This window comes from Gouania willdenowi, chromosome 4 (assembly GCF_900634775.1).
Source record: "Gouania willdenowi chromosome 4, fGouWil2.1, whole genome shotgun sequence".
Taxonomy (NCBI): Eukaryota; Metazoa; Chordata; class Actinopteri; order Blenniiformes; family Gobiesocidae; genus Gouania; species Gouania willdenowi.
Window position 1 is genome coordinate 27,527,496 of NC_041047.1, and position 14,786 is coordinate 27,542,281.

A 14,786-nucleotide genomic window follows, 5' to 3' on the forward strand; every position below is an offset into this window, starting at 1 on the left:
TGCAGCCCACCTAAGATGAACTACTCCATATTTGGCCCCTGAACTACAATGAGTTTGACACTCCTGCAGTATACGATCCAAATAATTCAATATGAAAACCCTTAACTACAACTAGGCAGTATTTTTCCTTAATAATGCTCAATACTTTCCTTTCCTCTCTGCAAATATTGTGTGATGGGGTCCATGGAGGGCAAAAGGGAATGGAATAAAATAAATTAGGGTATAATATTTTACCAATTGAAGTATTACAAACTAAAAATGAAAGTACAATTAACTCCATTTACTGTTTGTCTTTGTTCTGTGTGTAGTTCTTTTTTCAAGAACACTAACATGTTAACTTTCTCACTCCACATCCATACTGACTCTATCCCCCTATTTAACCACGTGCTTCTTCAGAGTAGAAGTAGTCAGTATTGCTGAGAGCGTAATGATTGAAAAACAGTGCCATACTTTTAAGTGCTTTTGATCAGCCACACTTGCTGAACCTGCACCTACTGACGTCATTACGCTCTGCTGTGTTCATGTCCGGCAAGGAAAATCACCTACTCTTCCACTTTATCACAGTCACAACAAGGATGCGTTTGGGTACCGAAAAATAGTTCTGTTTGATTTTTCCTGAATCGGTGCTCAGTCATACCAAAAGAATGCGGTCGGTATCTATATCCTTGCACCTTCTCCTACTGTGGATTCCCTCTATCATTGATGAATGCAATTTGAAATTGTTATTATTTTTTAGAAACTTCATTTATCCCCGTTGGGCAATTAATTTAACCCCTCCCTGAGGAGCAGTGGACAGCCACAGTGTAGCGCCCAGGAAACAGTTAGAGTCAAGGGACTTGCTCAATATCCTACAGTGATGGCCCATGTGAGATTTGAACCTTTGACCCTCCGATTACAAGCTTCCTTAAAGCTCCATATTATGCTATTTTTCACCCATCTGCATTTGTTCTAAGAACCCCAAAAACATAGTATTTGAGGTTTTTTTTCCCAAACTCGGCTGTTTTCCTGAATTTTAGCCTCTGAAAAGTGACTTTCTGAGCAACTCTACACAAACAGGCTGATTTGTGGCCTACTTATGCATATTCACGAGTGGGCGTGTCTATAGACGGGACACTGGCTTCCTCCTCCCCGCATGGTGACTTGCACCAGAGGACGGCCCGCCCTCCTCCCACCCACTCCGTAGCTGAGCTCATGCTGCTTTATAAACAAGAGACAGAGCGTGGGGGCGGGGCGTTCACTGGTACATACATAGACTGTAGAAAATACATACATAGCACTGCGTAAAGGACGCTGAAATGCTCACCTTTGTGGGCGTGTCTATTTACATGTCAATCACGGCAAAGAGCTTCCTGGAGGCGCGGCTTATCCAGCTCAGTGCCGTGTCAAATTCGTCATCAAAGTGGGAACGAGTTGTCAAATTGGAGGGAGGTGTTTGGGCTCACCCTGCAGTAAGAAAGGAGCAAATCACCCTCAAACTAACGATTGAGGGAATCAATGAAAAAAATACTTTGGGCATGTGTATGAAGCCTAAATAGAACTTTTATGATGTTTAAAGCACAGAAAGGTTGATTTAGCGTAACATGGGCCCTTTAGCCACTAGATCACCACTCCTGGGTGGGTCTATCTATCAGTGGACTGTAGAAACTGGCCTTGGGGGATAAATAAAGCTGTGTCTCTGTATCTGAAAGTTGCGAAGTTTCTCAACTCTCAACCAGTTTCAGATGTTTCAGGACATGACTTTAACAAATAAGCCCATAGTGGTTTGAACTGCCCAGTAATTTATCCCCAGTAGTTTCATTAGTATTAAGATTCTCTCCATAATACTACTCACTGCATGCTAATGATACTAGCAATATGCAAATGGTCTCGTTCTGTAAAACTGGAGAGATCTCCGACCGATTCATAATGAAAGGATGTCTGGGGCAGTTTGTGGCAACGATTTCTATTAATTGCTTAAAAGTGGGGCACAAGTTATATACTAGAATATTTGCATTTCCTGAAGAAAATGCAAGTGATGATGCATGTCAGGGCACTGCCATGACACTATTTAACAGTGCATAAGTGACCTGCCTAAGACAGGGTGTTTTATAATCTACTACGTACTGTATAGTTATTTCTATTGAGAACCCGTTAATCAGCCATGACATTAACACCACCTGCATTACATTTTATAGTACATCACATTAGTGTCAATACATAGCTATACAAGAGACTAATCTTGACTTTCAGTTGAGTGTCTTGCCCAAAGACGTTTCAACACAAAGACAAACTAGCCAACCTGTAGCACCTAAGAGCCCTCAACTATAGGAAAAAACTCAATGCGTTGCGTATTCTGGCAAATTATCATTCCATGATCAGATTGAAAAAAAATGTGATTATCACACAATCAAGATCTTGATTTTCAAAAAAGAGTTGAAATGAAATTGGTGAACATAAGAACGCTCTACTGTCAGCAAAGAATGCATCTGAGAATTTTTAAATGGTCATTTTTCAATTTCTCACTACTTTAGCTATGGGACCAACTACGACGACCAGCTGCAGAATTAGCTGTTAGAGTGCTAACAATGGCAATTATTTTCCTTTCAATTATATCTACATCACGTCAAAAAGTCATCTCACAGCAAAAAACAGATGTGCAACCTTAGGGTGATGATGGAGAGGAAAAACTGGACTAATTAATGGACAGGAAGAGGAGATCAGACAAACCACAGATCAGGAATCGTCAGCTCCAACACCAGGACCCCTAGAAAATACACATCAGAGTGGAAAAAGCACTGGCTGCAAGAGAGAGAAGCATGGTTAAAGCATCAAAATGTACATGTAAATGTATGTGGAGATAGAGGGGAAAAAACATCTCTCCAGCATCCAGAATCCACGCTGCCACAGCCAGGAAAGACCCAGGACTCCCACCAAACAGGAAAGAAAAATCAACAATAAAACTCTTTAGCTTATTCCTTATTGAAAGGGTCAATACTTCAAGTCACTGTGAATAAATCATTTATTAAATGGGCTCCATATTTGTGTTAGCTTAGCTTTAAAGGTAATGTCATGCTATTTTTCATCCATCTCCATTTGTTCTAAGAACATAGTATTTAAGGTTTATTTTCCCAAACTCGCCTGTTTTCTGGGATCTTAGTCCTCTGAATAGTCACTTTAATGACTCTTCTAAAAACAGGCTGTTTTGGGGCCTTCATGCATATGCATGCGTGGGCGTGTCTGTAGACGCAGACTCCACACAACAGCTGATCACTATAGCGATTTTCTATTGCTATCCACACACTCTTGTTATCGTTTTTAGTCAAAAAACTGCACATTAAAGTAAAGTCCATGAAAAAGAGTAAACCTACTCTTTTTTTTTGTTTCCAGTTTATCTTTAATGATAATTCATTTTAGCTCAACTAGCGAAGAACATCTTCTCATGAACTCCCTTTTAGGAACTTATTTATTAGCCTTGTTCCCAGAGTATTAAACACTCCCTCTAATGAACATGGTGTCATTGACATGGAGATTTGCACCTTTAGGATGCATCATTTAATAGTATCATTGTGTTTTTTTTTTTTTATTTACCAATGGAAAGTCAGATGAGGTTAACATTTTATCTAAGAGAAAACTACGGTGCATGGTTGTCAAGACAACAGTCAGCCCCAGTAGCCCCCAAAAAAGAAATGACACAGTGGAAGGGGAAACGAAGGGAAGGGAATGTATCGAAGCCTTAGCTGCACATTTCTAAATATAAAATAAGTTTTCCTCAGACAGCTGTCAGTGCTGTTTCAGAGACACAGTCACTGTCACTGCGTTATACTCATCATTGCTTTGATAAATGTGATGCTTTCATATGTTAGATTTCATGAGTCAAAATATTAATAAATAGAGTTTTGTGTCAGGAGAGTCAGGCTGCGTCCCAATACCCACTCTTGCGTAGAGTGTCTCAATAGTACGGATTGGGCTTTAGCTCCGCCCACTATTTGATCTTAATGCACACCTGTGCGAAGCGTAAACGCAAGCAGACTTTGATGAAGGGAATTACCCATAAGTCCTTTTGTTGTGGGATTTTCCAATTAAATAAAAAATGTAAATTGATGGCGGACAAACTCTCACAATAAACAATGTTGGCAGCAAAAATGGCAAAAAAAAAAATAATAATAATAAGTGTAAGTAAGGTATCATATCAATTATTTCATATCTGTAATACATTTTGTACTGCAAGGGCTTTTGTACATGTATTTATGTTTCGTGCATTTCCTCAAATTCCTTGTAATAGTGAAAATATGAAACACATGAAATGGCTGATTCAATTTCTAATCTTTCACTGGGACAAACAAAATGATATTTCATTTTATTCAGTTGAAGGCAGAAAATTACCAATTTATCTCAGGCCACTGAAATGTTATGTTTTAACAAGGAAAGCTAAAATAAAAAATAAAAAATGTGTATATTTTGCCGTCACCATTGATGATGTCCTGACTCACGTGGATGACGTGACCGCAAACCGTCCCAATTCTACACTTCTTCAGCACTTACACACTTTACATCCGTAGTGCACTTAAACCAAGTCTGTAGGGTGTAGTGTGAGTATTGGGACGCAGCCTCAGTCTGTCTCTTGTTTGTCAAGCTTGCAAATCTTAGACAAAATTAAAATGCTTGTCTGACACTCATAACTATGAGCTTGTTTTTTTTCTTCCTAATCTGATCATCTTCCTCTCACCTGGTGTGTCTGTCACCTCCCAGAGATCTGTCTGCTGACCCGAGGCAGACGGACTGCCAGCGTGCGGTCGGACACCTACTGCCGCCTCTACTCTCTCTCTGTGGATAATTTCAACGAGGTGCTGGAGGAGTATCCCATGATGAGAAGGGCCTTTGAGACAGTTGCTATCGACCGACTGGACCGAATAGGTAGGACCATACCTGTCAAGTTTTGGATTTGAAAATAGGGCAAATTTTCTGGCGCCCACTAGGAGCCGTCCCACCACCCCAGCCAAGCTCCAGTATCCCTTAGATTTTAAGACAGATGTACAAGAAATCTAAAATAGTCACTTGTGGTGATTAGAATGTGGCCTACCTTTGTTCACATTGAAATGCTGTGAACATTCCTATATTATAATACAGCCTCAATGAAAACTTAAAAGGTATATGAAGCACTTTTTTTAATTTGATAAACTTACAGTTCATATACAAGTGAACACATATATTCACTGTTAATTTTGTGTTGCTTGTCTTTAAGTTACATTTTATTTTCATTGCATCTTTTCTTTTAATTTGGTACACTCACTCATGTGGTTCTCTGGCATTCACTAATGATTTGTTGCAGACTTTGCATCCTTTAATGGGATCCTCCACTGTTTTTACAAATGTGGCCTAAAACCTTTGAAATGTCCTTATTAGAAAATCTATGCCTAACAAATGCATTATTTTCCACCACGTTCTTTTTATTAACTCTTAAAAATTTGACTACTTTAAAGTTTGAGAGACTGTGTGCCGCCATGTTGAAATGACGTCACTGATGATTCACATCGGCCCTTTTAGTCCATTGAGTTCTATAGGAGGTGAAGCATTCAGGATCATTTAGCAGCTTTTTCAGTCAAAATGACAACTTGTACTGCTTTGGGTTGCTCTAAAAATCAGTAGAAGTAAAGTGTTTACTGAAATTTGATAAACAAACTATCTGACCCGAAAACATCTGTGACCGCAGGGGGCGACAGTTACATCTCTGCTGTTTCGTAGAAGAAGAGAAGAAGAGCACTGTGCATGTAAATATGGACTTTTTAGCGCCGATGCCGATACCGATTTTTTTCCATCAGCCTTAGCCGATGACCGATATGGACTGCCGATTTTCTTGAGCCGATACTACTTTTGCTTCCTCAATTTACGTCATAAAAATTACACAATGATAATCACAAATGGTACGAGTCTCAATTTTTAAAAAAGGAATATTTATTGAAATTAACAAAGGTGAAGTAGAATGACAACAAGTAAAAAATATTAAAAACAGGTGATGTAGAACAAGAACAAATATTTCTGCTGTCTGTAAATAATGCGGATTGGCGAACGCAGCAGCCTACATCGGCCGATGCCAATACACGTAAAAAACACAAAAATTAGTCAATTTGCCGACCCAAGTTGAGTTGAATCTGTCTGCTACAAAGAACCGACATTCTTGGCAGAAATAGTTGAAGGTGTGGTTTAATTTCTAGATTTTTTGCTCTTTTTCACTTCATCCCGTCTACGAAACAGCAGAGTTGGAACTGTCGGCCCCTGCGGTCACAGATTTTTTTTAGATCACAGTTTTTGTTTATCAATGGTTTACATTGACTTTTTTTAACTTTTACTGATTTTTAGAGCAACCCAAAGCAGCACAACTTGTCATTCTGACTGAAAAAGCTGCTAAATGATCCTGAATGTTTCACTTCCTATAGAACTCAATGGACTAAAAGGGGCGATGTGCATCATCAATGACGTCATTTCAACATGGCGGCACACAGTCTCTCAAACGGTAGTCACATTTTTAAAAGTTAATAAAACAAATATGGTGCAAAATAATGTGTTTTGTTCGACATAAGGACATTTCAAAAGTTTTAGGCCACATTTGTAAAAACAGTTTCTTAGAGGGAGTGTATATTTGTGGCGCTTGTTCTTGGCTGATTTTTCATGCTGATTTACGTTGTTCCTTCCCCTGTGGGAGACGCTCAAATCTCAGTTACAAATCTTGCACAACGTGTAACTGTGATACATCATCCTGCTCCTCTTTAGGAAGGTAAATTCGCTGTCCCATTTTCTAAGGTATTTACACAAGTTCTTTGTTTTTTTTCGCCATAACGTCTTTTTCACATTCATCCATCTCTCGTAGTTGTTTCCGACTTTGTTCCTGCTACTAAACTTGTCTAATCTTATCTAATCTAATCTAATCTAATAGTGGCACCCAGGCCACTTGAATGGTGGTTGTTGTGTCTGGTACAAATTACATTGATTCCCACAGTGCTGATTAGTGCAGAAACGTTTAATTATTTAAGGATTTAATTTAATTTTTAAAAAAAGTATAAACGTCTTTGGGGGTTAATATATAAAACGTGTCTCAGAGATGTAATCTTGGATGATTAACCTCATGCCCCCATGCCTTCTTAAGCATATGAGTCATTCATGAGATGTACTGAAGCACAGGGAAGATTAATTAATTCATTAACGTGAAGTCTCTGTCAAAACACAGGGTGGTATGACAGCTGTTCGATGTACAGTATGAGGTACGCTAACAAGGACTGTGTGTCACATCGCACTCTGGAAAGAAGGAAAGAGTGAATGATTATTTCACAGCAATGGACTTTATTGTCATATGTCGTTATTTATTCATTTGCGAGATGACTCAGTCCACTGAAATGAACAGACATTACTGTAGATACCAGACTCGTCTTTCTAAGTAGAATACTGTAACAAATATTGTGCTTTTTCTATCACTCCTTATAGTTATAACGACTTCAGCTGTTTTCCTGTCTTTACAACCTCCTACTGCACTTTGACACGCTTAAAAGAAAAGCCCCCGATCGAGGTCCTAGTGTCTGTTACCATGGCAACCAGATCTCACCAAACCTGGGCAATATTTTATCTCTATTGAATGACTTCCTGGGATATGTTTGTACAGGTATGCCTTTCGTGTATAAAAAAAAAAAAAACATGTTTTCATGTATTTTGAAAACAAATATATAGTATTTTATGTGTTGATCGGAGCCCCTAAATGTGGACTGCTGCCCCAGAGATGGCACAGTAGTTACTGAAGGTGGACCGTTATTAGCAAAGTGTGATAAAGCTTTTTGACTGGCTGCTGTACAGACCATGTGGAGAAAAGACCTTTAATCTGATAAGTACTTCCATCCCGTCCAAAATCTAGTCTGAAACTTTGCTTCCTCTTATGCCAACATGAGATCACAGAAATGTGCTGTAAAGTCTAGACAAAGTGAGAGCGAGTTGTGACTGGCTCGTGACATGGATTTGTGTTATTATACATTTTATTGACGTGTGATTGTTTGGTACAGTTACAGCATCAAGATCCCAGTTCTATTGGCTTAGAATGACTTGTTTTGGGTATTTTTACTTGTTCCATTTTCTCTCCATAATCTAATCAGTTATACACTGCAGACAGGTTTTGGTGTCAGTCTCTCAACAACTAACTTACTGTGAAATCCAGTTCTCATTGTAAAGACTAAGCGATAACAGCAAATATTACATTTCAACTGCCAAGTCAAAGACTTCCATTTATCTGTGTTCCTTACAAAAACTCAAAGATTTAGTCTTTCTCCAGGCTGGGCTTTTCTAAAGTCTCCTGTGTAGCAGAATAGTAGAGCCTGTATTTATGCAGTAACTTTCTCCAATGAAGCACACACACCAACATCTGTACGTCTATTTGTACCTTCAAGGAATGACAGATGTGAAGTTATTATAACACTGCATAACTTGTCCATACATACAGTATTACTGGGACACACATATGGTTCACTCCCCCACTGACCTTTACTCACACTCTTATTGCTCTTCATTAATCTTTAGACGTGGACAAAGCTCAGTGTGGTTCTTTAGCACTATTGATTTTGAAGCTGTTACAAGGCACTGAGCTACAGGGATAACAATAGTAGCAATCATTGAGTTCAGTTATCATCATTACCTGAAGGTACGAAGTGATGCAACACTATTTCAATTATTCTTAGACAGATAAACACAGAGCAGAGAACAACATCTTTTCCAATTACCCATTGGTTATTTTACTTTTTAGTTTTATTTACTTTGTCACATCTCTTATTTTCACTTGAAATTTCTTTGAAAAGTTGGAAATTCGTTGGAAATTGTGTGAACCAGGCGCGTCTCACCCGTGAGGGACGCGACACTCGCATTTTCATAAAAACACAAATCTGACTTTTCACAGATTCATTGTTAAGAACATATTGGTGCAGTTAGATTGATTGAATGGTGATCAAGCCAATCACAGCCAGCCTTATGATGAAGCCGCCATTCCGAGAAGGTAAACAAAGAGTTAACAGCGATCTGTAAAGAGTAAGTAAAGTGACAAAAAATGAATAACGGGTGTCAAAAAAGGGTCCAAATGTGACAAAAATAAAAAGAGTGAAAGGTGACTAGAATGGTTCAAAAACAGTCAAGAGTGGCAAAAAGGAAACAGGTGTTATGTAATAGCAAAAGGTAGCTTAAATTAGCAATATGTGGCAAACATAAACAGCTTTATGATGGTTTCAGTAAATTAATTTAATAAACTAAATTGGGAGTCGGCCGTTGCCGTACCCTCAGAACACCCTCGTTTTTAAAATTGCTGCTCCATCCACTGGTTTGAACTATTAAAATCATATAAATCCCAGCCAAACTGATAATGTGACTTACAGTAAAAGCTAAACATCAGAGCATTCGTCTATATTTGAACATCTGAAGCTGTTTGACCTTGAGTCAGCGGCACGTCGACCTTGGAGGCTGCGGTCATGGCATCACTAGGGTTGTGTCCTCTTGTGACCTTCTAGGCTTAAGTTGGTTTATTCCGCTGGGTCTTAATGCTGCAAAGAAGGTGGACATCTCTGAGTAGGTGGGAGGTGATCATTATCCATCAGATGCTCTACTTTGATGTCTATGCTAAGACCATAAGCCATAACACCACCTGGATCAGCAGAGGATTTACTTTGGATTCACTGGGTTACGATATTTTTTTTTCATTTGTAATCAAATGAGTGTGGTCAGAGTTATCAATCATGCTAACAGTTAGGATGCACCATGACCTGATATAAACTAGTGCTGTCAATAGATTTACAAAATTGAGGGATTAATTAATTATGCCCTTTAATTAATTGATCGAATTAATCTTTTTTTTTTTTATCTCACCTAAAAAATGCTGAGAAATGCCCTCAACTTGAGGTATTTACATTTAAATGAATTACATTATTGTGGCAAACATTGATATATAACAAAGTGGATTTATAAAATAATGTATTGTTTTTAACAGACTTGTAGACATTTACGTTCTGCTGTATTTGAGACTAGTCCAAAGGGCTGCTGACACCTTTAGTTTAAACCTGGGGTTCCCAAACTTTCCACAGTCATGTACCCCATTCAGACATTTAACCTGAAGCCATGTACCCTCTACTCATGCACACTTAAAAAACACAATAATATAATGTTATACAATGTAGCTCTACAGTGAATTTTACATATCCTGTTGAGGAATAATAATAACTAGAAAATGCAAGTGAGGATGCCGGTGCTGGCCCGCGTCTGCATTAGCTTATTATTGGCATTAGCATTATGTAGCGTTAGCCTAGCAATAACAATAACCTCGCAATAGCATTGACCTAACATGGCAATAGCATTAGCCTAGCATTAACATTAGCCTAGCATTAATAATGACCTAGTATTACCTTTATCATAGCATTATCATTAGCCTATCAATAGCATTAACCTAGTATTAGCATTGACCTAGCAATAGAAATAACATTTGCCTAGCATTAACATAGCAATATAATTAACCTAGCATTATCATTAGCCTAGAATTACCATTGACCTAGCATTAGCTTTAGTCTAGCATTAGCATTAGCCTAGAATTACCATTGACCTAGCATTAGCTTTAACCTAGCATTAGCCTAGCAATAAATAACCTAGCCTTAGCCTATCATTAGCATTCACCTAGCATTAGCATTATCCTAGTAATAGCATCTGCATCAACCTAGCAATAACATTAACTGCTCTATTTATATTCTAGTTTCCAATGTTGTCATTGTTTTTAATTTTCATTCACGTACCTGTGACATTTTGCATACCCCTTGGGGTACCCGTACCCCACTTTGAGAACCTAGGGTTTATACCATCAGGGTTTATACTGATGTGTACTTTTGTAAATAGTGCTATAAGTTAGCACATCATAAACAGTAAGAACACTTTACTGAGCTATACAATTATTGAACACCGAACTTGTTGCTTTTTCTCTTCTTCAGATAACATAAAACATTCTCTCTTTCTTGCACAGTTTGCACACAACTGGGCTTTAGTTTTCCATCAGGTGTGTTTTTTTTGTTTCTAATAAATAAAATTAACTCAAAATGAACAACTTTTCCTCAGGTTCTACTATTGTGTTATGGGTATACGCCACAAACTAGTACAATGAGAAAGATTCTGCGTGTTTGGAGTGCAACTGTAATTAATGAATAGCCATTAACGTGTTAAAGTGACAGCCATAATTTAAATGCTCCCACAACAGAGAACATGAGCTTCCTTTCACTGTAGATTTTTTTTCTCTGTCATTACAGGAAAGAAGAACTCGATCCTGATGCACAAAGTGCAGCATGATCTCAACTCTGGTGTTTTCAACAACCACGAGAATGAGATGATCCAGGAGATTGTCAAATATGACCGTGAGATGGTCCAACAGGTGGATGTGCCACGACCCCGAGCCATGTCCTTAACACATCCTCCTCCCTGTTCCTCCACCCAGCCCCAGAATTCAGCGATAGCCACTCTGCAGCAGGCCGTAGCCATGAACTTTTGTGCCCCCGTGCCAGGAAACTCACCTGGGAACCTGCAGTCTCCCAGTATGGTGAGGAGATTCCAGGTTATGCAAAGTGTTTCCAGTCCCGTCTCTTCTTCTCCACTGCAATCCCAACTTCTTGCTTCTGGTGCCTTTGCCCCAATCCTGTCCAGCCCTCCAGTCCAAAGCCCCTTGGCAGCTGGGGGCCGATCATTCCAGTGTGGATCTACTGGCCCTACCTCAGGGTCCCAGCTTTCTCTCACCCAGCACCTCACAGCCAGCCCAGTGCACCGGCCCAGCACACACAAGAGTACCCATTCTTTGCCAATGGGCAGTCTGAGCCAAGACGTCAGGGCGCTCTCTGCCTCCCAGCCCTCACTGCCTCATGATGGGCCACAAACTGGTGCACCCAGTCCTCCACAGTCCACCCGAGTCTCCTCCACGTCCATTGGACCTCCTCAGACACACATTCTCACAGGTGTCCAGAGTGCTTTATCACATAGGTTTATACCCCCTCACCAAATGTCTGCGGGGGCCTTCCCTGCTGTGGTCCTGCCGGGCCCTGGGTATAGTCTTGCAGGTACAGGGCTGGCAGTGGGAACCGTTCGAGGTGACTCGGGACTAACAAAAAAGGACTCTATTGTGAGCCTTCCTGAGACAATGGAAACTAAAGTCAGATCCAGGCTTTCCTCAAACTTGTGACGTTATTCGACTCTAACAGAAAAGTAACTCAGTAAAGGGTTTACACTACAGAAACCCTCCAAATAGGGGGGGGGGGGGGGACTGTTGGAATGTATGAATGTTAAATGACCCACAGTAGAGAGACTCTGGGAGTAGACTGTTATAGCCTATACGTCTGTATGACACTTGAAACTACAGCACTGAGATGTTTCTACACAGTGGTGGTAAAGTAGCCTCTTCATTACACAAATACGTTAGAAAATATTTGCCTCACAATCACCGCTTTTATATAAGTCAGTGCCGCAGGACTGGGAAGGACCGAAAAAATCAATACAATAAAATAAAAAATAAAATCAGGGACCTGCTTTAGAATGCCTACAGTAGCCACAGCACATTGTAGAGACTTAAATACTTCTGTGTCATCCTTCAGCTGTGCACAAAGCCTATTCACTCACCACTCTCTAAAATTAAGCCCTATATTTAACATACAAATGTCGTCTTTTCCTCATTAACGTTTTGTATTTATTTACAGGGAAATGTTTCTCGTTAGATGCATTAGTATTTATTTTTTACCAACAAACCTTTTTAGAATCAAATTTGGTAACACTTTACTTGAAGTTTTATACATAAGGCTGACATTACGCTGTCATTATGGTGTCATTAGCATGAATAAAGTGTAATGAAGGCTGTCATTAAATGTCATTCGCTAAATTAGTACACCTTTGGAGCTATGTTGGCAGTTTTTGGGTTAGGTGGAGGGATCCAGTAGGGTTTGGGTCAGTGTTTCTCAAATGGGGGTACGTAATAGTACAACAAAAAAAAGAGTGAACTCTATTTCTATGCTTTCACTTTGTGAATCTAGTTCAAATAAAATGCAGTTTAAAAAATAAATAAATACATAAACATGATCGAAAACTAAATCTGGAAAAAAATGGGTTCACGATCCAAAAAAGATGGAGAACTAGGGATGTCGCTGTACAACTTTTTCATTTCTGATCTGATACTGATATTGTAGCCTTGTGTATCGGCCGATACCGAGATTGATCCGATATCAGCATGAATCATATATATATATACTGTATATATATATATATATATATTTAACCTTCAACATATTATATACATTATTCTACAATTGAATAAAATAAATAAAAATTGAGTTGCAAAAAAAAAAAAATTGGTAATTTTAATCCGATATTCGTTTTCAGGCTGATATCGGACTGATATCCGATATCAGCACTGCACTAAATACTGTTTCTTTCCACTTATTTCCAAAATGAGATTCTCTAAAATGTATGTTATCGCTCGTTCATTCTATCATTATGCTCTATAGTTGTTTTCAAATAGTTTTTTAAGCAAAATGTTGTCGTTGGACAAAGGGGGGACTTGAGCCAAAAACAGTTTGAGAACCACTGGGTTAGGATAACGAATGACAGCCTTCCTCGCACCTTATTCATGCTAATGACACGTGTCATGTCGTAATAGTGACAGCGTAATGTCAGCCTTTAGTTATAAAACTTCAAGTAAAGTGTTACCTCATATGTTTTTGTTCAAATATTTGTTTTGGTTTTTGGGAGATGTAACTGAATGGGGAGAATTTAGTGTGATCTGTATGAATTGAAATGTAAATCTGACTGCCTTCATCAAAATGTAAATCCATTGTACATCTCATTATTCTTCAGCTATTCCTCACACTTACTGTAAACAGTAACAGTGTTGATTGCTGCCAAGGACAGTGCAGGGACTTCCACTGGACGTTTATTACTGTGTGCCTCTCTCATCAAATGCTTCACGATGAGATTTTGGGAGCTGGTTATTTGTGTCCGAAAGCATTAAGGATATTTGCATTAGGAATATTTGCTTTCGTCATGAACCTAAAACTCTAATCAATCATTTTACCAATGCCTGCACCATTACTGGGTTATAAAAGGGGGAAATTGAGCTTAGTTTGAGGCTGAATTTCATCAAACAGTGGCAATGATGAGCTCCTCTCATTTATTATCATTTTACATTATTATTATTATTATTATTATTATTATTATTATTATTATTATTATTATTATTATTATTTTGTAGGGATGTGTTACTGTTCCTGCTTTGTTGTTCACCCTAAAAGTTATGAGTGGAAGTTAAAGAGTTTATTCTTGGTGTTTATCAGAGAGTGCTGATGAGATCTGTGGTGTTTTTGGTTTAGGCTTAAATTATGCCCCATGGAACCTATTTAGATGGTGAATAATAATAATGACCTAAAGCCTGTAATGAGAATTATGAAAATGACTGAATTCTGTTATGTGTGAACAAAAACAGAACACAGACTAGATATCAAAGGAGTTTAAAATTCCCAACTAAAAAAAGTGTAGCTTCTTAGAACTGAAGTGTAATATTTAAAGATTATTACATTATGTGGTTTGGATAAAATTTTCAGTGTGTGATTCTTTAATGCCTATTGATTTTATTATTGATTTTTTTTATGCAGATTATGTGTCACTAAAGCGTTTCCATTAATGCATCATTTCGACATATTAAAGGTGCAGTCCGCAACTCTCAGATCCCTCCCTCCCTGCTGCTCTCTTCCCCTGCCTCCAAACTTTCTAAAGTCCCTCCCTCA

General features: G+C 38.6%; 1 protein-coding gene across 1 annotated transcript in view; it reads left to right on the plus strand.

Moving 5' to 3' along the window:
* Positions 1-12,682, plus strand: part of hcn2b (hyperpolarization activated cyclic nucleotide-gated potassium channel 2b) — a 57,668-nt gene extending 44,986 nt beyond the window's left edge. The window contains exons 7-8 of the mRNA XM_028444031.1: positions 4,729-4,893; positions 11,280-12,682. Coding sequence (XP_028299832.1) covers positions 4,729-4,893; positions 11,280-12,199 — 1,085 coding nt within the window. The 3' untranslated portion in view covers positions 12,200-12,682. The remainder of the gene's footprint in view (positions 1-4,728; positions 4,894-11,279) is intronic.
* Positions 12,683-14,786: the final 2,104 nt, after the last annotated feature.